At 39.8% G+C, this 22,376-nt stretch overlaps 1 protein-coding gene across 6 annotated transcripts in view; it reads right to left on the bottom strand.

Moving 5' to 3' along the window:
* The window catches only part of ralgps2 (Ral GEF with PH domain and SH3 binding motif 2), a 101,767-nt gene that overhangs the window by 65,040 nt on the left and 14,351 nt on the right, over nt 1–22,376 (bottom strand). For 5 of the 6 annotated variants that reach the window (XM_015032894.1, XM_015032897.1, XM_015032898.1 and 2 more), the window contains exons 2-5: nt 6,716–6,835; nt 4,047–4,178; nt 2,828–2,935; nt 1,732–1,782 (exon numbers count right to left, since the gene is read on the bottom strand). In XM_015032894.1, coding sequence (XP_014888380.1) covers nt 1,732–1,782; nt 2,828–2,935; nt 4,047–4,112 — 225 coding nt within the window. In that variant the 5' untranslated portion in view covers nt 4,113–4,178; nt 6,716–6,835. The remainder of the gene's footprint in view (nt 1–1,731; nt 1,783–2,827; nt 2,936–4,046; nt 4,179–6,715; nt 6,836–22,376) is intronic. The other variant, XM_015032896.1, reaches the window with a different exon arrangement.

Below are 22,376 nucleotides of genomic sequence, written 5' to 3'. Positions count from 1 at the left end.
AGACAGACGCCTACAACAGGCAACACCACTGAGTATTCATGCCCACTATACTGCTGTGGTGGCAATAGAGACGTACTCTTCGTTTGGCTGCATGTAGCGAATCACCTGTATGCATTAATCAGCATGTATTTGATTTGGTGAAACTTAACAGTCAGTGTATCATCATCGTAGTGCTTCACTCATCACATAAGCAGACACATTTACTGCTGACAGTAAGATACAAGTCAGTAAACAGGACCTTTTACAGTTGTGGTGGACCCCGTGTTGATCCGGTACATGCAGCCTCAATAAAATACGGTAAAACGTGCAACTGTAAAAAAAAAAAAAAAAAAGTACACTACAAAATCTTACCAAGTACTTTTGTTCCAGTTTCTAGCAAATATCCTAATGCACTTGAAATAAGACAGAACTAACTTCAAAGTAATTTTTCAGCAATAAACAGGAGATTATTTTAAGTAAAAAAAAAAAAAAAAAAAAAAAACTAAAAAAAAACCTTAATATTGATCTAAAAGTACTAGTTCCAGCAGCATAATTCAGGAATTATTGACTTAAAACAAGTTAGTTCAAGACATTTGCACTAGAAACTAGGCCAAAAATACTCGCTCAGATCGTTCTTCTGCAGTGTTGGACGATTCCGTTTCTGCTCCAGAGGAATGTTGAAAGCATTTTTTATCATCTTCTGAGTTCGCCAGAACTCGTCGTGGTTTCTGATGACTAATGCTGACTGGACTCTGTATCCGGCGGATGCTGGACAGTGACGGCGAGGCCTTTAATCAGGCAGCTGGCTCCTGTTAACGGCCGCACGACACGCCACGGGGTTGGCGAATGGCACGATTACGATGTAAGCCGTGATAAGCAAACACCTGACTAAACAATGTTCTCGTCTTTCTGCTTCCAGGTCCACTCTAAACTTTGACCTCAGATCAATGCGTGGAATAGCTATTAATTACTGCAGTCCAAGCAGCTCTTGTGATATTCTCATTACGCAACATTAATATTATAATAAATCTGCAACATACCACTCCTGTTGATATTAATCAACGGGTTGTTTTAATATGACTAAAACAACTGGCTTCGTAAGTTATAATCATCCACAGACGTTCAGGATTAAATCAATGAATGATGAAACATTTACGGCGGAGAAAACGAGATTGTATTGAGCTGGATCTCTGGCTGCAGAAAACCAAACTGGCTCTTTAATAGAACCGGTAAAGAACAGACTCCTGGGTTAGCACTGGCTCTGCTTTGATTAAAAAAAAAAAAAAAAAAAAAAGCAATTACTGTGTGTGACTGCGGTTTGAGGTCATGTTGCGCCTTCTCAGAAAGTTTAATCCAACCCAGTCCTGGGTTTAACATGCTCACTTCTGACAAAATTGCTTTTCAAATGTTGTCGGTGCTCACAAAGCTCCCTAAAGAATAATTTTATGACTAAACCAAATCCACCTTACAGGTTAAAACATCCCACTTACAGACATTTAACAAAACTGGTGTCTTTTTTTTTTCTCCCACCATTTTGCAAAGTGTGAAAACCCTGAAGTGTGAAAACTAGCTAAAATAAAAGTACTAAAGCTAATATCTATATTTATTTGTTAGATTATTAAAAAAAAAAAACACACACACATAGGATGAAGTTTGTAGTTATTAGCCCGAGAAGCCCAGCTAAAGCCTCTGATTCAGTAGAGGGAACTATATTAATTTAAAGGTGTTGAACCACATAGTTTGGTGACTCACGTCTGGTTGGATGGCTTTGAACACAGGAGCGTCCATGAGGGTGATCTGGCCCTGAGGGAGACAACACAGCAGATGTTAGACTTCCTGAGACAAAATATTAAAGAAACAGCTTTCCCCAACAACAAACGTCCAACATCAACATCGATGTTAATAACTGTTTTTACACCGACAATGCACAACTTATTCAAGCTACACCAGGCGTCTGCAACCGTAACAGTTGAAGTGGATATTTTTTAAGTCGTTTAGAGCAGCAAATGTTAAATGAAGTTTAGATTTTATTTTTTGATGAATATTTACCATACATTTTTGAGAACAAATTCAAATTTGACAACCTTCGTTAAAAAAAAAAAAAAAAGGATGGGATGTCAATGCAACTATGTAAAAAGAAATAAAATGCATACAGGTCAAGACAAATAGTCATTATCTACTTTTAGTGTCATTCTGTTGTAGAAATTCAAAACAATTATTGCATTTAAAAAATGGAAAAGCTTCAAAAGCATGAGTTTGTTCTATAAAAATATTAAATGTAGTTCAAGTTTTGAAGAGCCTTTGGTGAAAGTCCAAAGAGCCGCAGGTTGCCGACTCTTGAGCTAGGCACTTCTCAACGACTAGAAAATGATTCATCGAGGTCTAAGAGTGATTTTAAAACCTTGAGCACATTAGAAATGCCTCTAAATCTTAAACGAAGATCAGACTGCCATCTTGTGGTCACAAACGGCAGCACAAGCAAGTGATTGCATCAAGAACATTTTAACCAGAGATCAAGAAAAGATCCTCGTTTGAATTATCACAAAAGGGAATTGGGAATCGCAGAATAAAGCCTGTAAAGTATTACAGACGTGACTCTGAGGTTTATTTAGAGACACCATTGGAGAGTGTGTGCAGTGGCAGCTGAGGGAATTCCCCGAGTGCCGACTTGGCACTGCCAAACATCATTAATTATTGCTGCTCCAGACCTCATTTCCTCTTATATCGCTCCATCTCAGCTCAGCACTTCCCCTCTGAGCCTACCAAGCACTCTGCTTTTAAACACTCGTACGGACGGTTTAACTCGACGAGCGGACGGAAACGGCAGACCACTTGGAACTGGACTCACCGCATACTCCTCAGGAGTGACCTTCAACACGTCGAACACGACGGCGTCGAAACTCTTCTTCAGCTCGGAAGAGGCCTTATCGCTGAGAGACTCTGAGCTGCTGCTCTTCTGCGAGGGAAAAACAACAAACGTCGTCAGGAATTAGGGACAGATTTTTGTTTTCTCCATTATCAAATAGAGATTTACTATTTTTCTTTGATTATTGAAACATTTCTGCTCATTTCAGTTTTACATGATTTCCCCGATGGTCGTAATGAACAAGTGCATAATGGATTATGTACGTCCTGGTTCTAACTACGTGTAGTCGTCTATATTGGGTGTCTGGAACCGTTACAAACCAAAGAGCCATTTTGGCCCGGGTACCGGCAGAATGCAAACGTTATACAACCTTTAGTAAGACAAAAAAAAAAAAAAAAACACGTACTAAAAGAGGATTGATAAAGTTTCTTCAGTAGGATGACGTTTGCGGGAAATGATTTAAAACAATAAAAGCACTTAGTTTTAAACATAATAATGAGAGAGAGAACTTACAGCTCTGGAGAAAATTAAGAGAGCACTTAAAATGATCAGTTGCTCTGATTTTACTTTATATAGGTTTACGTTTGAGTAAAATGAACATTGCTCTTTTATTCTATGAACTACTGACATGTCTCTGACATTCCAAGCAAAAATGTAGTTTTTATTTGCATAAAATAAGAAATGGTCAAAATAACAAATAATAATAAAAAAAAAAAATAAAAAAAAAGATGCAGCGCTTTCAGACCTCAGATAACGCAAAGAAAACATGTTGATATTCATTTAGAAGCAACACCACTAATATTTTAACTCAGGAAGAGATCAGAAATTAATATTTGGTGGAATAACCACGAGGTCTTTATAGTTTGTCTTTCTAGATGCTGGAGGAAAATTACAATTGTAAATCAGGACATTGTCTTTTTATGAAACTCAAAAATAAGTGAATTTAATGCCTTACATTAGTCAATGTGTTTGTAAGCAAAAAAAAAAAAAAAAAAAAAAAAAGCTTAATTGTTTTTTTCAGCATTATGACATGGTGACATTCAGGCCTTTAGGGGAAAGTCGGCTGATTCCGATGTTTGGCTGATCTTTAGTGAGTTAACAATGAAAGTGGGGGCAGTGAACCCATCCTCCACAGTCACTGAGAGAAGACTACACGGAGACGCTGTGCAAAGGGGATGAGATGGCGCGGGCGCGGCCTTACCTCAGAGGTTGTTGCAGCTGTGTTGGAGATGCTTGATTGGCCATTGGGGAGGTCCATCATTCCCATACCATCGAGCTTCAACGCAGGAGACCAGTCATCGCTCTCAGCTGCAGTAAAGCCTGCTCGGCCTTTCTGGACAGAAACACAACATCTCATACAACGTCCCCGTCGTTGCTGCCGCTAACCCTAAAGTGCAGCAGCAGCACCCCCTAGTGGATGAAATGGGCATATTTATCACTCGTCTTTTGAGATCAAGTCATTACAACAGCTCCAACTAAATGCAGCCTTTAAAGAATGATCATTTGTGATTGTGATAAGACGTAGGCTCAGCTGCCATGTGGACGGCCACTTTCACGGCCGGTCTTTACTACACTTGAGGTCAACAGAGCAGAAGGAGCTTAGGCTTCAGCATTAGTAAAAGATCTCACACGCAAGGAGTTTGTTACGTTCACAGCACGAAACGGCTTAATCGACCTCATCGACCTGAGGCGCTTTAAAAAAAACGCTTTATAGCGCCGCAGAGATGAGGAGGTTATTTTTGTCTTTCGATTTATAAACCACACAGAGTAAACTAATAAAAAAAAAAAGCTTGCATTGAAAATTCTGGTTAAAATTTCTAGGTTGAAAGAAAATAAATAAAAATCACAACTTTAACCTTTTCAAGGAATCTAGTCCTGTTGTAAATGGACTGAAATTCAACTTAATGACATTTTCACAAGAATTTATTGATAAATACTTTTTCCAGCTCAGGACTGAAATTACCTTTAATATTTTTTTGGTTTTAAAATACAAATATATCTGTGCACTCCCAGTAATGTTGTTGTGACATCTTAATGCTATTCGAACAACAGATTTAACATCACATTTATGTCTTAAATGCACAAATACTGACTCATAAGGAACCAACTTAAACTAAGTATTTTTACGTCTTTAAAATAATAATTTTTACTTCTACTTTAAAATATATATATATAATTTTTTTTTTACCTAATCTGTGTTCGTACCCTTTAAAATCCTTCTCATTGACGACTTGTAGGTGCTGGTTTGACTTGTTTCCAAACATTGCTGCACGTTGCTGGTCAGCTGGCTGAAAGAAGGCAACAACACTTTTACACCTCTTCCTTTGAAAATATTCCCGGTCGCTTAAGAGACGTAGACAGCCATGGAGTGGACACTAAAGGAGCGCCACCATCACGCTTACTGAGGTAACGATGATAATAATTATAGATGGAAAACTCCCAGCCAACTTTAGAATCATGAATTCACTTCAACTACAAATGAGATTAAATCTAATCCGACCGACTTTTAACACCTGTTTGGATCTTCCAAGCTGCTTTTCTTTCCTTTATCAGAAGATCAGAAAAGGGAAACATTAAGTCGGTTCGATGCCAACGAGAGAACGAGACCGTGTGAAGTTACGCAACAGGTTTTAGTGGAGATGATCAGACGACGAAATCCTAAGTTCTGCTATCGATTAATATCAACTGATCTTGTTTGACGACCCCAGAGTGCATTTTCCCCTCGTGAATGGATTGTGCTTTAAGGACCATTAGCAGGCTTCACTGCTGCTGCCCAGCAAAAAGCAAACGGCGTTAGATCATGCGAGCTTCCCTTCTTCTGTCGGACAGCAGAGCCTGATTGCACAGGAAGCAATCGCTCCCTTGTGTTTACGAGTCTGAGTCTGTCGTTTATTAAATCTCATGTCTGTAATTATCTTTCTTTACTTCCTGCTCCGATGCCTTATGGATGCCTTGTTCTGCTCTGGACCCAATAATTTAGATTCTTCAGCACACCAAACATCATGGTTCGCATAAATACAGATATGAACAGATTCCTTTTCCTCCAACGGTGGCGAGTCCTGAACCTTTTTTTTTTTTTGTGTCGTGTTTCTTGAATTTTGTTTTTGCATAACTTTGTGCAAATGACGCAAAATCTGGCTGAGTTGTGTATTTTTGGAATGGGTAGTAATTTTCCATGATTGTTTTGTTTTCCACTGAAATATGATTCCTATTTTTTTACTTTTAACTCCCTTTGTAAATCTTTTCTAAATGATGTTTTTTCATATTTCATAAACTGAAAATATTAATTAGAATGAATAGGATTGAAAAGAGAGAATCCAATTGGTAATTCAAAAAATACATCAATATATTGAGAAGTAAAATAATGATTTTTATAAATAAACATGGATATTTAACAACTTTTAAGCAGAATCGCTGCAACTGCAAAAAGGTTTTTAAATTATTTTTCCAGTATCAGAATCACATAAATCCCCCTTAAAATTACACTTTGCATATACGCAGAAAAACAAATTTCCACTTGTTATCCTAAATCTAGAAAAAAAGAAACATTCAAGTTGGCAGCATATCTAAGGAATATTAGTTAATATAAGTTGGTTACTAATTGTATTCAGAAAAGAAAGAGAAATATTTCCACTGTAATCATCAAAACTGAACAAGACGAAACTGAAGGAATCAACAATCGCAAGAACCTTATATGTGTTTTTATCCAGCTACCAATAAAAAGCTCTGATTCTGAAATATTCTTCAAGATGATGGTGAAAAACTCTTAAGACACCAAAATGACACACTACCTGAGAGGCAGAAACACTGAGTCACTGGAAGCAAAGCACCACAAAAAAAAAAAAAAAAAAAAAAAGAAGCTGTCCATACCTAGTAGATGTGTGTCAGATGCGCATAGTGCCAGAGGGGAAGCTGCTCGTTTCTCTGTATTCTGTTGCCTCCCTCTCTATTGGGTCCACTCCTTCTCAGAGGTCTGCTTATGCAGCCAGGCTGGAAGAAAAAGAGAGAAGCTGAAAATGGAAAGGGAAGCAGCAGGATTGTTTTCCAAGAAAAGGGAAAAAAAAACACACACACACACTGCAGTAGCTGCAGCATGCAGCACACAGACCAAAAATCCCCAATAACACATCATAACTCACACCTCATTCATTATATGCTCAGCTCTGATTGTCCCTACATTACAAAAGTGGCCAGTAGGTGGCTCACTACACTCAGGGATCACAGCTCGTGTGATGAAATGAAAGCAATGTGTGCCTGCAGGCAGACCGAGGCTGGCCTTTAGACTTCATACAGCGTCTCAGATCTCCTCTTCATCACGATCAGCAGCAGATCAAACAAAAGATCAACATTCATACTAATCAAAGACATCTTTAAGGGCTTTGTTGGTCAAATCACAGGCCTCTCTTTCTGATATTCTACCTTTACAACAACAACAAAAAAACCCCAATGGATTCACATTTTTGAAGGGTAGAAAAGGTTTATAACAAACTGGGTTCGTAAAGTCTACGTCTCTGTCGCACAGCAAGGCTGACCTCAGCGGTGTAAATGCTCCAGGTTAAGAGCAGGTCTCTGCTCGTCAGCTGTCATTCATTTCACCTGGAGCCGCTCGGTGGCCCTGAACTCAACCGTCCTCCAAGCGGCTTACGGCTCCTTAAAGGAGCAGTGCAGGTTTTGGGAAGTGAATCTCCAAGAAGTTATCAGTGACCAGACACGGAGTTAGAAGTACAGAAACGAGTGGAAACAATAACATGAGGTGAACCATCCAGCCAGCTGCTGTATATGTATCCACTTGGTCCTGCAGGCAGCATCTGATTTAAGATGCAAAAGGCAAAACTATTTGGATTGCTGACAAAAACAAAAACTAATACCTGAATAAGAGGTATTAGTTTCCATTGGAATACTATTAGTGCGGATGAGAATTTTTTCCAAAATGCCAATTACTTCTTTCAGCCAGCTGACTGGCAGTGTACAGCAACATGTGGGGGAGGGGTATAGTTACTCAATGCTCTGCAGAGGCAAGGAGAAGTTCCGTCACTCCATCGTCTCATCCTGGTTTTACAACTGTAACTTTTACCAAACTTCACTGCTTGATATTGGACATCATCCGACTGGGTACAACTGTGACGTTCAGCATCGTGGTCACCATAATCTCTGTGAGGCGTCTGCTGCAGTCAGGCTTCATCCAACAAGCTGAATATCATGATACTTAAAAACATATCAGTAAACAATTATGGCATTTTGAAGAATTTCTTTTAGATTAAGGGTGCACCAATAAATCGGCAACGATTTCCTCTATTTTGGGAGAAACAAGAAACCGATCTTATCCACCGATCCCTTTACCTCAGCCCACCAAGTTACAACTCTAATAGCAACTCCACCATTGCCAACTTGTCAACTTTGCCGCAATATTTGCCAGACAAAAAAATGTAATAAATAAATCAGTACTGGCCAAAATCTGAATCACTGGATCAGATTTTTAAAGATCAGAAAATTGCAGTCGGTGCAATTTGCAGTATTATTATTGCAACACTAATAGTGCAGTGATAATATTCCACAAATATTGTGCATCACTAAGGTCTACACCAATCAGTAACCAGTAAATGTCAGTAGAGCTTGTAGAAAAGCAAAGAAATCCCCAAGGAGGTGAAAGGCTAGCCGTTAGCTAAACATATCCTCTGTTTTAACTGAGTTAGCAATTTAACTAAAAATGATAACACCAGTGAAATCCAACACATTACTGGGTATTTCATGTTGACAACCTCAAGTCGTTTAGATACTATAGCGTTGTATCCCATGTTAACTTTATTACAAAAATCACCAGTAGCGATAACTTCCCATTAAGTAAAACACTCACTTTAATAAAAACTGTGTGTCATGACCTTACACATGCAGTCATAACCAGCCCTCACTTCTGACAGAAAAGTCCTTTTGTCTGACATCGACACTCCTGCCAGGAAAGCAGACTGTTTAATGTATGGTGACATAATTCCTCAGGGCTGAGTGTTTGGCTTCCTGAGGTTCAGAGTCCAGGGAATGTTAAGTGTTCAGCTGACAGAATTTGAAGCATGCGGTGATAAGGATTTGGTTTGTATTTGGACAGCCGCCAAAGCCCAACATGAGCCACGACAATGTTTTAGCAGAGCAAGCATGTCTTAAATAAGGCGAGCTGGGAACCGGAGGATGAAGCTAGAAAATACCAGAGGACGAGTGACAGGATGTAGAGCAATTCGAGTTGAGGCTTGTAGGATGGAGATGTGTCATTAAACTGAATATGACTCATGGCAGGTGTCTTAAATAAGAGCCATTTCTCCCTCTATTCACATTCTAAGACATCACAAGCACATAAACTGCACTTCACACGCTCAAATACAGGCCAAGCTGCTGAGAGGCAAATTTAGGTGGTGAGATTTTTCTTTTTTTTTTTTTAATGCCCCAATATGCCTGCGCTGGCATATTTGTGCATGCAACACACTCCAGGTACTGCGACAAGCATTTACACTCGTCTCTCTGGAGGCTCAGAAAAGCAGGTCTTCAGCACCTTCATCTAACAAACCCACTGTCCTCCTTACACTTCGTATCCTGTGTCCTTTTTCTCCTCACCTCAATCTCCCTTTGCAGAAAAAAACATTTCATCTGTTGAACTTAAACAGCATATAACATGATTTGTACCTTTTACCCAACAGCTATTGGATTGAACCACACAATTGTGTATTTTAGTGGTTATTCTCATGTCTATGTATTTAAAAAAAAAACAAGAACTAAAGAAATCAAGCAGAAAGAAAGAGGTGGTTGGAAATTCTGAAAGTCAAAAATGGATTCATAAACAGCAGATTTCCGATTTCTCCAGTACAGGCCAGGAAGCCAGGAGAAACGTTTTCCCGAAAGCAGTAGCTCTGTACCATCGCAAACCGGCACCTTTTCCGGGAATTTAAAAGCACTCTGGTGAACCCGGAGTGCTTAAAACAAAACCTGTAATAAATAAATAGCTAAAAAATTATTCTAATACATTAAAATGTCCAAATATATCTACACCATTAGTTAAAGGTCATCTACAGCTTGTTTTCTCAAAATGATATGCAATTAAGTTTAAAAAAAGAAAAGTAGCTTCAAGCTAATGCTACACAATACCGATGTGCAATCTGTTGTTCACTTGGCTCAGACGCTGAGAAAAATTAAATGCTAGTGCAGCTAATTTCTATTGGTAAACATTCTGGGGGAATTACCTAGAAACTAAATTGTCAACCAACACCCAGAATCAGCTGGCTGTGATCTACTTTTGTACCTCAAGTTTTAATAATATTTTTAGTTTTTTGCCTCTAAAGTACAGTATTTGAACACTGACAGGTTTTTCTTCACAACAAATTTCTAAATATATGACAGCACTAGAGGAAATAATTACATCAAAACAAATGTGCATATTCTCAATTATTAAAGTCATTAAGCGGTCAAGAGTGTCACTGCCCTGCACACAAGAGACAACCTGAGGGTCAAAATGTTTCTAAAAAAATAAACTTTCCATTCATGTTTCTCTTCTAAAACCATCTGTTGTTCATTGTGCAATTATTTGGATCCGACGTTTCCAAAGCCATGTTCATAATTTATTAATCTGTGGCAGCCATAACAGAGCTGTGGCACTGCTTCCCAGATGGTGCCGAGAACCAGGCATTCAGACCCAATGCTGCTCCACGGCGTTCCCTAATGTCAGACAGAAACAGGAATCATCACGTTTTACCACTTAAAGCTCCTCATGTGTCCAAAGAGCTAACTTTGGGATTCTCTCCATGCCCAGGATCGTGCGATCATAAACAAATCTCAAGCAGTCAAGGCTGTATATAAAGGGTCTGGTATGTTTAGCATTCAGCGCGAACAGAGCGGTTGTGACAGCTCTGCCAGTCGCAGTCTGCGGCACCACATTTGACACCCAACAGCCCCGACGAGTCTCATGTCTGAATCTGTGCCCGTTGTGTGAGAGAACGCCACAAAACGCCCTCCCTCTCTCCCCAACGCTCGCAGATACGAGCAGTTGTGTGTTTCTGCGTTGTACGTTTTAGCTGCCTCTGCCGTTTGTGTGTGTTGTTTAAGAGTGTTCGCCGCTGCCTGGTTGAAGGAGAGCTTGCTGCAGATGGTTAAAAAAAAAAAAAAAAAAAACTGCAGCAAATGCACCAAAGTCAGGGAGCCAAAGTGGGTCAGTGTGCTGAGCTGAGCGGAGAAGGATGTGACAGCCCATTAAGCCGTGCTCCCATCGTCTTCTCTTTAGAGCACACAGATACAAAGAGCACCGACAGAGTCAAAGTGATACTTTCATTTCTTCTTCTTCTTTTTTTTTTTAAATTGTTGCAAGTTTCCCGCTTGTATAATGTGAAGAACCTGGGAGGTAGGGCTGAAACGATTAATCGGATGAATCGTGACGAATCGATTACTAAATTAGTTGACATTTATCTAAATAACCGATTTGTCGTTAACTGGCGTAAGCAGACTCAAAAAGGCAACTTGCTGAAAGGACACCACAGAGCAGTAATTAAAACCAAACTGTACAAAAAACTGTTTACATTTTGCATTTAAGAAAAAGAAAATCTTCTTTGAAATATGTCCTACTGCAATCTCTTCAAGTCGCATAGATTTAGCTTCACCTGGTTCAAATTATGCAATCCAAACAATCTCCAATTAATCGTTTGCTATCAAATACTTAGATGCAGTAATGCAAAAGATTACTGCATCCAAGTATTTTTTAGATGGATTCTTTGCTACAAATGATCGAGCATTCACTAAAGGAATTCATTTGGGCCAACATGTCCGTATTTTTATTTGAAAAAACAATTTGTTTATTTGCATTCTCGTGCATTTTTATTGCAGCATAAAATAAACTTAAGCAGTTAAATGAAAAATCTACAGAAAGTGCCATCCGATTAAATCAATAGAATAAATGGAAACTAGAATAATTATTAGCTGCAGCCCTTACTGGGAACAGGTTCATTCAGTAACAAAAACAAGGGTTGCATCCATATTTGGCCACAGTGGATCCGTCATGAGGCTGTTAACCAACAGGGACCGAGTCAGCAGAGCTGCAGAGTAATTTTGTTAAAAACTGGATACGTGGATCCTCATTAAGCCGCTCGGGTTGGGACGGGGGGCCGTATCGATCCGGAACCACGAGGGGGCCGGGCTGATCACACATGCTCGCTAATGGCACACAGGCTCGGTAATGAACCGAGCGTCACAGCAGCTCAATACGCGATGCTTCCACTCAGCAGGTCGGCCATTCAATCAGAGGCTGGTGGCGCAGCCTGTGGAGTAACTGGTGTGAGTGTGTGCGACTTTGCTGCTGTTCAGGGAACATAACGAACAGCCCCTTCGCACCGTCACTTAACACGCCGCGGATGTTCTGACCTCCTCTGAAGGTCAACAAGAGAACAGGAGCAGCTTCACGCTACTTTGCACTCAGCGGACAAGAGAAGTACAGAACATGCAACAGCCGCAGCCATGTCAGATAAACAGTCATGGTGGCTCTATTAGAACGTCGTAGGAGGCACGTTCTGCACACCGCTCTCTCTCGCTCGGTATATTAGAAGGCGTGCTGCTTTCAGCAGAGGTGGTTAATCTTTGCAGTGTTTATTATGAGACTGTACGAGAGATTTTGTAAACATAATTGTTCTGTGAATTGATATGGCAACGTGAAACCGTTTTCAAATATTTACCTTCGTCATACCACGATGGTGAACTGCACGTATTTACACTTTCTGCCTGGCAACCGGGATACCAGCTGAATGCTGAGAAACGTTCAACGCCTCTACGGCAAGGGCCAATAAATCTCTAGGAATTGTTGAGTAGAAACTACTAAATTTGGGCAAATGTGTGCACTTGAGACATTTGGAGGGTGGGGAAGAGAGTTTATTTGATTTCAACAAGCAAAACCAATTTATAGTCTGTATAACTGCTGCGTTAAACAGTTGAAGATCCAATGAGAGCATATCCAAGTTTAAACCAACAGATTGTAATGGAGTTGTTAAGTATGCAAACACGAGCTTAATTGTTTAGTCTCTTTTTTTCTTTTTTTAGGTTTAACATTTATGCCAAATTTGTACACACATCTTAAAAGATTTTCGAGTTACTCTCGAATTACATTTACTTCTTAAGTTCACTGTACTTTTACTGCACTCGTACGACTTTAAGTTCTTTATTTTCACTGCAATAATCAAACAACTTTTATTGCAATCCTCTAAATTTAATATTTTCTTTTAATATCACCGTTTGGTCTTTTTATTATTTGTGGTTTTAGTTTCTACAGCTACCCATATTTAGAGGGGCAGCATTACAGAAAATCTACTTTTTCAAGCTTAATATCATGCTATAATTTTATTCTGTCATAAAAACATACCTGAAGTGTTGTTTTGATTCATTCATGCATGTTTGAAGAATCCTGGAATCTCCCATGGCGACTATTCGGGGGAACCTAAACGCCTGCTCTCACAAAGCTCCGCCCATTTCCACCAAGCTCCTCCTTGGAGTTCCGGTCTCCAGCTTTCTTAAAGAGACGGAAGCTAATTTAAAGGTGTCAAATTGCTGAGTCAAATTTCTTTGAAGTCATGTTTGATATACACAACATTTTAATAAACGAAGATAACAACTTGATTGTGGGGTAAAATGGGATTTTATCTCTGGTGCTTCCTCCTTCTACAGTCACCACTGTTCACTATTAATTAAACTAACAATTTGTTTGTTTGTTTTTTGCCTTGTATGAACTTGTTAAGCTCACTATTCCCTTTTTTTCTTATCCATTATAAACCACTTTGTGTTGACCTCACTGGTTATGAAAAGGGCTCTCTATAGTAAAATAAGTTACAGAAGCTATCTCAATCCATTATTATTCAAAGTGAAATTGTGTGAATGTAATAAAACACAATCTATGCCAATACTCCTGAACTACAGCAGGTTAGACTGCATTTCCTCTGTTAATGGAAACCTTATAGAGTCTGAATCCCCCATTATAAACCAAACTGCAGCTTTTTGACCAGTTTCTCCTTCTTATAAAGATGCTTTAAATTTTAAAAAAAGGATCTTTATGAGGAATTTCAGTGTTTTGCTATGGAAAACCAAGATTGCATTTAGATGCAAGTTCTTTTTAAATGTGAGAGTGGCCATTAAACAGTACAAGAAGGCGAATCAGAGGGGGTTTCTTCTGTTTCCTGAGGCTGATGTACATATTCACTGAACCAGAGTTACGTCCAGCAACTCCTTCCCCTCAGGAGATTAGCATTAAGTTACAACGCCACACTGTAATCTCCAGGATGTGTAGGACCAAACTTTCTAATCAGTAAGGCTAGATAATTTGGCTGTTTTAGGATGCTGAACTGATCACATGAACTGCACCGTTGTTGCTATATCTGTGTGCCCAATAACAATGCTGCAAAAAAAAGTAGCTTCTGCAGTAAACATGAGCCAAAATAATTCATGTTTTGTACACCAATAAATTTATTACAGACGACGCTTTTCGTTTACAAAAACAGAAAATGTTTTCTGCAGGTATTAGCTTGGCCTGGTAAGCTCATTAAAAAACAGAAACGGCGATGAAGCTGATTCATCACCAACATGGCAGCTGAAGCAAGACGCAAGTTGTTCCAGTGAAAACAAGTTGGGGTGCAACGGTGGAGCGGGCGCCAAGTGTGCAAAGACCGCAGGTCGTCGACACGGGCGATCTTAGCTTCTCCCTTCTTTCTCTGCCCATTTCCTGTCTGAATACGGTTCTCAACGGCCACAAGTGGCCCAAAAATTTTTAAAATAGAGATATGCTGTTGGAATGGAAATAATACATTTCATTTCTTCACAAAGATGAATGGACAACTCCATATCTGGGTTGTGTGTTTGAATCACTGTTTACAGTTTTAAGAAACAGCTAAAAACATATTACAAAAATAATTTGTTAGAATTTTAATAGGTATATACGTATGTGCTTGTGTATTTACATATAGTAGACACCTCTGTAAATTAATATATATGTTTATATTATGTATGGGAAATCTAAAAATATTTCCCCATCTTAAACTACCGATTTTCTTTAAAAGTGATGGAAAATGGAACGTGTCATTTTAATACTTCATCTGTAATATGATTTCTTGCAAAGGTAAACTGAACCCTGGCAGAATAGCTGATGCTAATCAGGATCTCAATAAACAGAAATATTGCGACATACACCAACATGATTGCATGTTTTCCATCATGCACAATAACCTTTTAGTAAGACTTAAAAAAAAAAAAAACACACACACAAATATATGTTTTGGCTTGGTGTCTTTCATCTCTTCACCACTCTCCATGCTAAGTAAGCCAAGTGAACTCAGTTGTTTTCACAAAAGTTTCTTGTGAAGAAGTAATGTCGCCGCAGCCTACACTGTAAGGTGTGATTCGATTTTTTGTGGATTTTTCATTAGAGATACAGGCCTTTCTCCTCCTTATTCCTCCATCTGAGCATCCTAATGCTTGGATAATTAGAGGCCGGGCTGCAGAGACACGCTGCTCGGGCCTGTCCCTTCCTCTGACACGTCCCACTGTGACAGAGTCACTTGGTATGTACCGTCACACACCTAGCCAACACCTTCAATCAACACCTCCATGCATCCCAGCTGTAATCTACAGCTCAGAGACGCCTTGGAAATGAATGAAAAAGCAGCTGCCACAGGATCCAAACTAGGTTTTGACGACAACGTCTGTTTATCCATAAAATTAACCAAAAAAAAAACGGTTGAGCGGTGCCAAGCTATGGAGAAGTGGCATGAGGCAGGCCCTCAGAGCAGAAGGCTGTCACGTGTGGGCAAAGGACTGCTTTACAGTGTGTGTGTGTGTGTGTGTGTGTGTGTGTGTGTGTGTGTGTGTTGGCTTGAGTTTGATTTGTGGCCCAAATGGGAGCAGGCAGCCAGCCCAGCCCAAGTTCAACCCCACTGCTGAGGCCTGGGCGACCTGAGCACGGTGACAGATGAGAGTGGGGTGGAAAGGCAGAAGGAGAGGAAGAGGAGGAAGTGGGGGAGGAAGTGCGATGCTGGCAGCAGCGCTGTTGTTTGTGGTCATTCCTTGCACGGGCTGTTAACAAGGAAAGGACCGACGAACAATGCGGGGCAACAGAGCAGTCAGTCAGAGCCGCAATGTTTAGAGGAAGCCGATAGGATCTCTATGTCTTCCTCTATGAGCCTCAGAGGACTGGCACCGTAATAAGGGCTGAGCAAGCCTGGCTTTGAGTTAAAGTTAATGTCTTGAGAAAACTGCTGAAGTGCTAAAAAGAGAAACGTTCTCTTCCTAAATTCCTGCTTTGTACCAGCGAAGAAAAAATACTCAGTAGGGCCCAAGACAAACGAGTGAAACACTTCTTTGATTTTAATAAGGTAAGGATTTAAAATGAGGCCAAATTTCCCACCGCTACAATCCAGTTTTGATTATATTTTTATGATAAAAGGACAAAGCTTCAAATTAAAGTAAAGCATGAAGTCCATTTCACAAACATTCCTTGACAATAATCTGGGCGTCATTTGCCAGGTTTGGAAGAAGTGCTTTTGAAAACATATAAACTATTGATGGATATCAGCAGCCCTGTCACGGTAACAAGTTTTGCTGGATGATAAATTGTCCAAGAATAAACAACATTATTGTTTTGAGATCATTTTCAAGTAATCTAATAGTAACGTCATAATAATGCAAGAACACATTCTGAAAGACCAATAAACTTTAAATTCCAATGGAAATTTAACACTGGAACTGGAAGACATTTTAAATATCCAAAATAAATGAAACAAAAACAACAGAAACAACAAATAAAATCAAGTATGAAGTCTCTGTAAGCAAAATTGTCCTCAAAAAAAAAAAGGCGAGTTGAGACCAAAGACTTGTCACCCAATTTTAGAAAGAGAGAAAGACTAATTTGTGCAAATGGAGAACATTGAGCTTGTTTTCATTTATAAAGTAATTAACTGAATTATTGCAACAGGCCTAGACATCATAAGCTCTGGGTGTACAATCCAGAAAGTCATTACCAATACAGTGCTTTGTTATTAATAATCAGATCAGAGTACACGTTTGGAGTGATTGTATGTTTGATAATCATTTTTCTAACAAATAAATAAACTTTTGTTCCTACAGCTTGTTGTGCTTAAAGTATGTGACATTGTCTGCATATTAATGTAGAACGACTACTTAAGGTTGTGGACAAGTGAAAAAACATTTTTATTTGAAAACAGAAAAAAAAAAAAAAAAAACAATAATGAGAAACTGCATGCAAGTTTTATCCCCCACAGACAGGGGGCGCCAAGAGGATGCCGTTTTAAGGTGAGTAAAAGACAAACCAAACATTTGTGTAAACATGTTTGATGAAATAAAAAGGAAGCCAGAGCTACAAAATCCTCCAGATTTCCCGTTTTCTGTTGACACTTTCTGCTTACACACTAGACGAGAAAGGCGTCGACAAAATCAAACTCTGCATCTCACATGATGCTAATGTACACGGCTAATCAGTCCTGCTTCATGGGCAGCTGTGAAACATGTACAGGTGTCCATGTTCAAATGTAAGCTCAGGAAATAACCAGTGATACTAGTTCCAAAAAAACTGGTTCCCATGGCTGCTCATCCTTACCATTGGGTCAGGTTTTTACGTCTCCTGCCACAAAGTAAAAAAATAAAAAATAAAAATAACAACTTTCCGTTGATGCAACCACAAAGATACAGTCTCAGATTTTCCCAGGACTGGACTCCCTCTGGGCTTTCGACCGAGAGCTTTTGGCTCAACAGAAAGCGCATGCTGCAACCTGACAGACTGAACCATTATGTGGAAGAAAGAAAACATATAAACCCCCTGCAACAATGCCAATTCCAGACATGACAAACTAGGAAAATCCAGGCGGAAACTGGACAAACCCTGGATGTAAAAGCTTGATCCTATCATACAAAAGGTTCATAGCTACACTATGTTTCTGCTGAATGCTTACTTCAAATGACTGTGGTTGCACACAATGCAATTATTATGTGTGCGACCTTTAAAAGGTTTTGAAGAAGGGCTAATCCTGAATGTACCTTTATGAAGTATGAGGGATTGGGGAACATAAAGAAGGAAAACCGAAGAGGATTGCTTTAAACACAGGAAAGACATCGGTTCTCCAAAACAGCAGTCAACTCCCATCTCTGTATCATCATAAGCCAACTTTGCTCTTAAGATACTTAACCCAAAGCAGATGTACAAAAGCCATTAGTGTTCCTACAAATTCAACATTTTTATGTTGAAACCAGAAACTTTAGGGAATTTTATTGGGTGACAGACCAACAGAAAATTGAATCAAATCCTTAGAAAAACCTGTTCACCTCCTTGCCTGCGGTGGCGCTGCATCAAGAACCACTGAAGGGAACAACACAAAAACCTCCAAAGAAGACAGTGAGCGCAACTTGCATTCAAACTGCGCTAGAGTTCACGTCAACCAAACCAAGACATAGGTGGACCAGAGTTCAATTGCCCATTCACACCTCCCCAAATGAACCGGACCTTCTAGACAAACTGGAGTTCGTTTAAAGCGGACTAAACAGGGCTGGTGTGAAGGCACCCAAAATAAAGGACAACTCAGACAAAAATAAACTGTTAGAAACTTGAGTGGTGCTGAAGTTTGCCTTCAGCAACAACTGGTCATAAAGATGCAACCAGAGCTGCAAAGGAATTGCTTAAAACGGAGATTATTCATGTTAGAATGACAAAGTCAAAGGTGTGGTGTGTCTTGAAAATTGTTATCCACTTGGTTTTTCTAGTCTCCGTGAATTTGAGCCATTTTACAAAAAAAATTGTGAGAAATTGTTAATGTCTAGATGCACAAAGAAAGAAACTGCAACTTTAACTGCAGTACATTTAAAAAAAGACTTTAAAGACTTTTTAGAAACCTTTCAAAAACAATGTTTTGGTTTCCTTACACGTGGGTCCAACGTCTCACATTTAGTTGATGTAAAGGGGCAAAAAGGGGTGTGAATAAATTTTTCAGAAAGAGCAAAGCAAAGAATGTTTTTCAGCAACTTTTAACCTAAAAATTCAAGTGACTTTGAAGTTGCTTAACTGAGCAAGACGGAGTAAGATAACCGGGTCTCCGCGCAGCGAGAGGCTGCACCGCACGCCTCACTTCCCCTAACATAGCACTGCCCTTGCTCCACCACCAGAAAGTTTAAAAAAATAAAAATAAATAAAAGAAGTGAAACCTGCAGTGGGTGCTGCCAAGGAGGTGAAGCAGAGAGAAAATGAAATAAAAACAGAGTGGGCAGACGATGAAGTCTGCGATCAAAGTGTGTCAACACCTTACACCTGTTTTTAGCAGAGCGCCGAGAATGAGAGTCGAAACCTTTCAAGAACTCTCGAACTACACACCGACACACATTGAGCTGTTTGCTCTGAAAGGTCAGGAGGGGTCAGAGATCACAAGGGGAGGAATAAAACGTGACACCGGCAACACACACAGAGGACCTTATGGAAGAAAAGCACAAAAAAGAAAAAGAAAAAAAAAACACTGAGGATTTTCCTCAAATGTCTTTGCGTTTATGGGAAGATCCGCTCAGATTCTTCCATATCTGGTGCTGACTGCCCTGGCGTACTAATATGGAGAAGGAGTTACGATTCCCATCAGATAGCAGCAGGAGAGGGGTAGACTCTTTCATCTTCCTCTCCGAGTGAAGGACGGCGTTACACAGTGCGTTTCTTCCTGTTAGGGTGCCGGCGTACGTTGGAGAGATAAAGGGAGAAAGAGAGTCTACCTCGAATAAGAAGAGCAACAGCTGAGACGGGAGAAACAGCTGTACCGCTTCAATCCCCTCCCCCTCAAACCGCTTTTCTTCTTCATCCTGCTCTCTCTTCACACACCCTTGTTCTGATCCTATCCTCTCCCATAGAGCGCGTGTTGCCGCAGAAATCACCGCGTTCCCTCGAGACGGCATTACCGGCAGAAATGTCGCTTTTGCTGTCCTTCATCACCAAATCCTGTCAATCCCACTTTGGCTGGGGTTTACCCAACCTTTTGTTTTTCAGAAGCAAAGGTAAATCAGATGCAAGCCCGTCCGTCAAGTTCATTCAGCAATACGGTCACACCTCCCTGAATCAGTTTCTTTCAAACTGGCACCAAACAAACACAACAGAATAACGCGATGACTTTCTGAAAACGTGACCAATGTAGTGATTTCATTCCCACACTGATAGTTGGCGATGTCGAGCGTGGAACTCCGGGCATGCGCCTACAAGCCCGCGGCTGCAAGCGGAGACGTGAACTGCGGGAAACCCGACGCTGGCGACAGGAAACGAGTGTCAGTCACAGAAGTTTGAATGGACCCTTTAAGAGTCACAGGAACGTGTCGGTTTCATTTGTGAATCCTTAACCATTCATGAAAAGTATTTGTCATTCTCTCTTAGATCAAACATAGTCTATTGTGACACTGTAAAAAGAAAACTCAGTTTTAAAATCCTTTATGTAGGGGAAAAAAAAAAAAAGATCATCCATGCTCCAACTGTAGTTACCTGGATGGGGTTTTTTTGTGTTCGGTTCACCTAGACAAACCCAGGCCTGCCTGATCTGTCCAACAACATGAAGAAGAGTAAAAATATGTTTTTAAATAAAGACTAAGATTTCAGAAAAAGATCCTCGTATTCATAGTCCACTTTGGTCAACTTTTTTGATTTAGGATTTAGGGGGTAAATACTTTTTCACATAGGTTCAGGTTGGTTTAGGTAGCTTGTTCCACCAAAATGTGGAAGCTGCTTTTATTGTTTGCTCTTATTATCTTTGTCTGATGATCTAAAACATTTAAATGTGACATTTAAACATAACAAAATTAAACTGTCTTTTTATTTGATATTTTTGTTTGTTGAGTTTTATTGTGGAAATATTAAATGTCTTCCAGTTGAGGAGTATTGTGTATAAAATTAAAGCTTATTGGTCTTTAAGAAAACTTACATTATTAAGCCATTATCAATTACTTGAAAATGGTCTCCAAACAACAATACTATCACTTATCGCAATAGTTCCTGAGACAATTTATCATCCAGCAAAATAAGTCATCATGACGAGCCTAATTACATCATTACATTAGAAACACAAAAAAGATAATTATCCTGGAGGTTCGCTTATAGAGGTAGTGGTTTTGAATCAAACCGAGAAAAACTAAATTACATGGTTAATTCATCCAACTATTAAAGTATTTATCCAACTTTATCTTTTGATTTGTTAGTTTTGATTCATTTAATGCAAAAGGAAAAAAACAAAAACCTGATTTATGGTCATTTCATCTGCCGGTCACTAGAATCGGAGCAAGTCGAGTGAAATAAAATCGGCTGACTCCGGCATCTGTGCAATTAACTGGCGCACTTTAGCAGAAAACCAGGAAGCCGGCTGTGTCTTGGGGGTTAAAACGTGCAAAAGCGAAAAGCAGAACGCAAAAAAGGAGGCGAACACGGAGAGAATGGAGTGCCGAAGCCACGTCTGCGTGTGATATATTGTCTTTGGCTGCGGAGCGCCCCCCCCCCTTCCCGAGTTCACGAGTTTCCATGACATAGCCGGCGCTCAGCTCCAACGCAAGCCATAGCACTCCGAGACAGATAGCTCAGGCCACACGCTGCGAGGCCAGAAAGGACCCGTCGGATGTCTGATCCAAACCGGTGGATCAGGACAATATGCAGAGGAAGTGGAAGGGTGAGGCATCTGTCTGTTTATGCTCATTTCAGCCGGTGTATAAAAGCTTTCTATTTGTAGAAGAAAAACGGCCTTGACACTTGCTATGCTCTAAAGACACGAGGATTCACGTTGTTCCAGTGCTGCGGATTAATCGCAGAACTTGAGGCTGCAGGAGTTTTTAAAATGCCAGAAAACACTCATACTTTTCTTTAGCAGAGAACGGATGCTGGAAATAAAGGACGGAAGCAAGTCCTGAAAACAAAACCCGCAAAAATAAAAACTGGAGTGTGAGGTAGTGGCCCAGTCAAAGTTCAGATCTACATCCCGTTGAGAATCTGTGGTAAAACCTTAAAAGCTGATTATCAAACATGCCCTCTATAGTCAACCTCACTGAACTCTGGTCCAATAAAGTCATTATAAAAATACTGAAAATTGCAAATATTTTTGCAAGAAACTGCAAGGTGTGAATTGCACTGGACTTAAAGCTGTGGCTTTAAGTCCAGTGCAATTCACTGGTGCACACAAGACATCCCAACCGTTTGCATGAGATACTCAGGTTTTATTAATGTGCAGCCAAAGTTTACTATTGGAGGAAATCCATGTTTGAGCGAGAGCCCAGAAGATGCCGCAGTGGGACATATACACATTTCTCACAGACAATCTTCAAAACAACAAAAAAGAAAAAGGTATAAAAGGAGAACATGCAGTTCAAGAAAGGTAGAAATAGATACTCCCACATTCAAAATCAAAGCAAAAATGTGAAACTTTTAAACTAATTGGAACTGTAACAAACAAGGATGGAGGAGGACTGGAGAATGTAGATTTGGCATAAAGAGCTACATTAAATTTTGAGCATTATGGTACATTCA

Source organism: Poecilia latipinna, unplaced genomic scaffold (genome assembly GCF_001443285.1).
Source record: "Poecilia latipinna isolate Pla-1442-1.1 unplaced genomic scaffold, P_latipinna-1.0 Scaffold253, whole genome shotgun sequence".
In the NCBI taxonomy this organism is placed as follows: Eukaryota; Metazoa; Chordata; class Actinopteri; order Cyprinodontiformes; family Poeciliidae; genus Poecilia; species Poecilia latipinna.
This window is presented reverse-complemented; position numbering and strand designations above follow the sequence as displayed.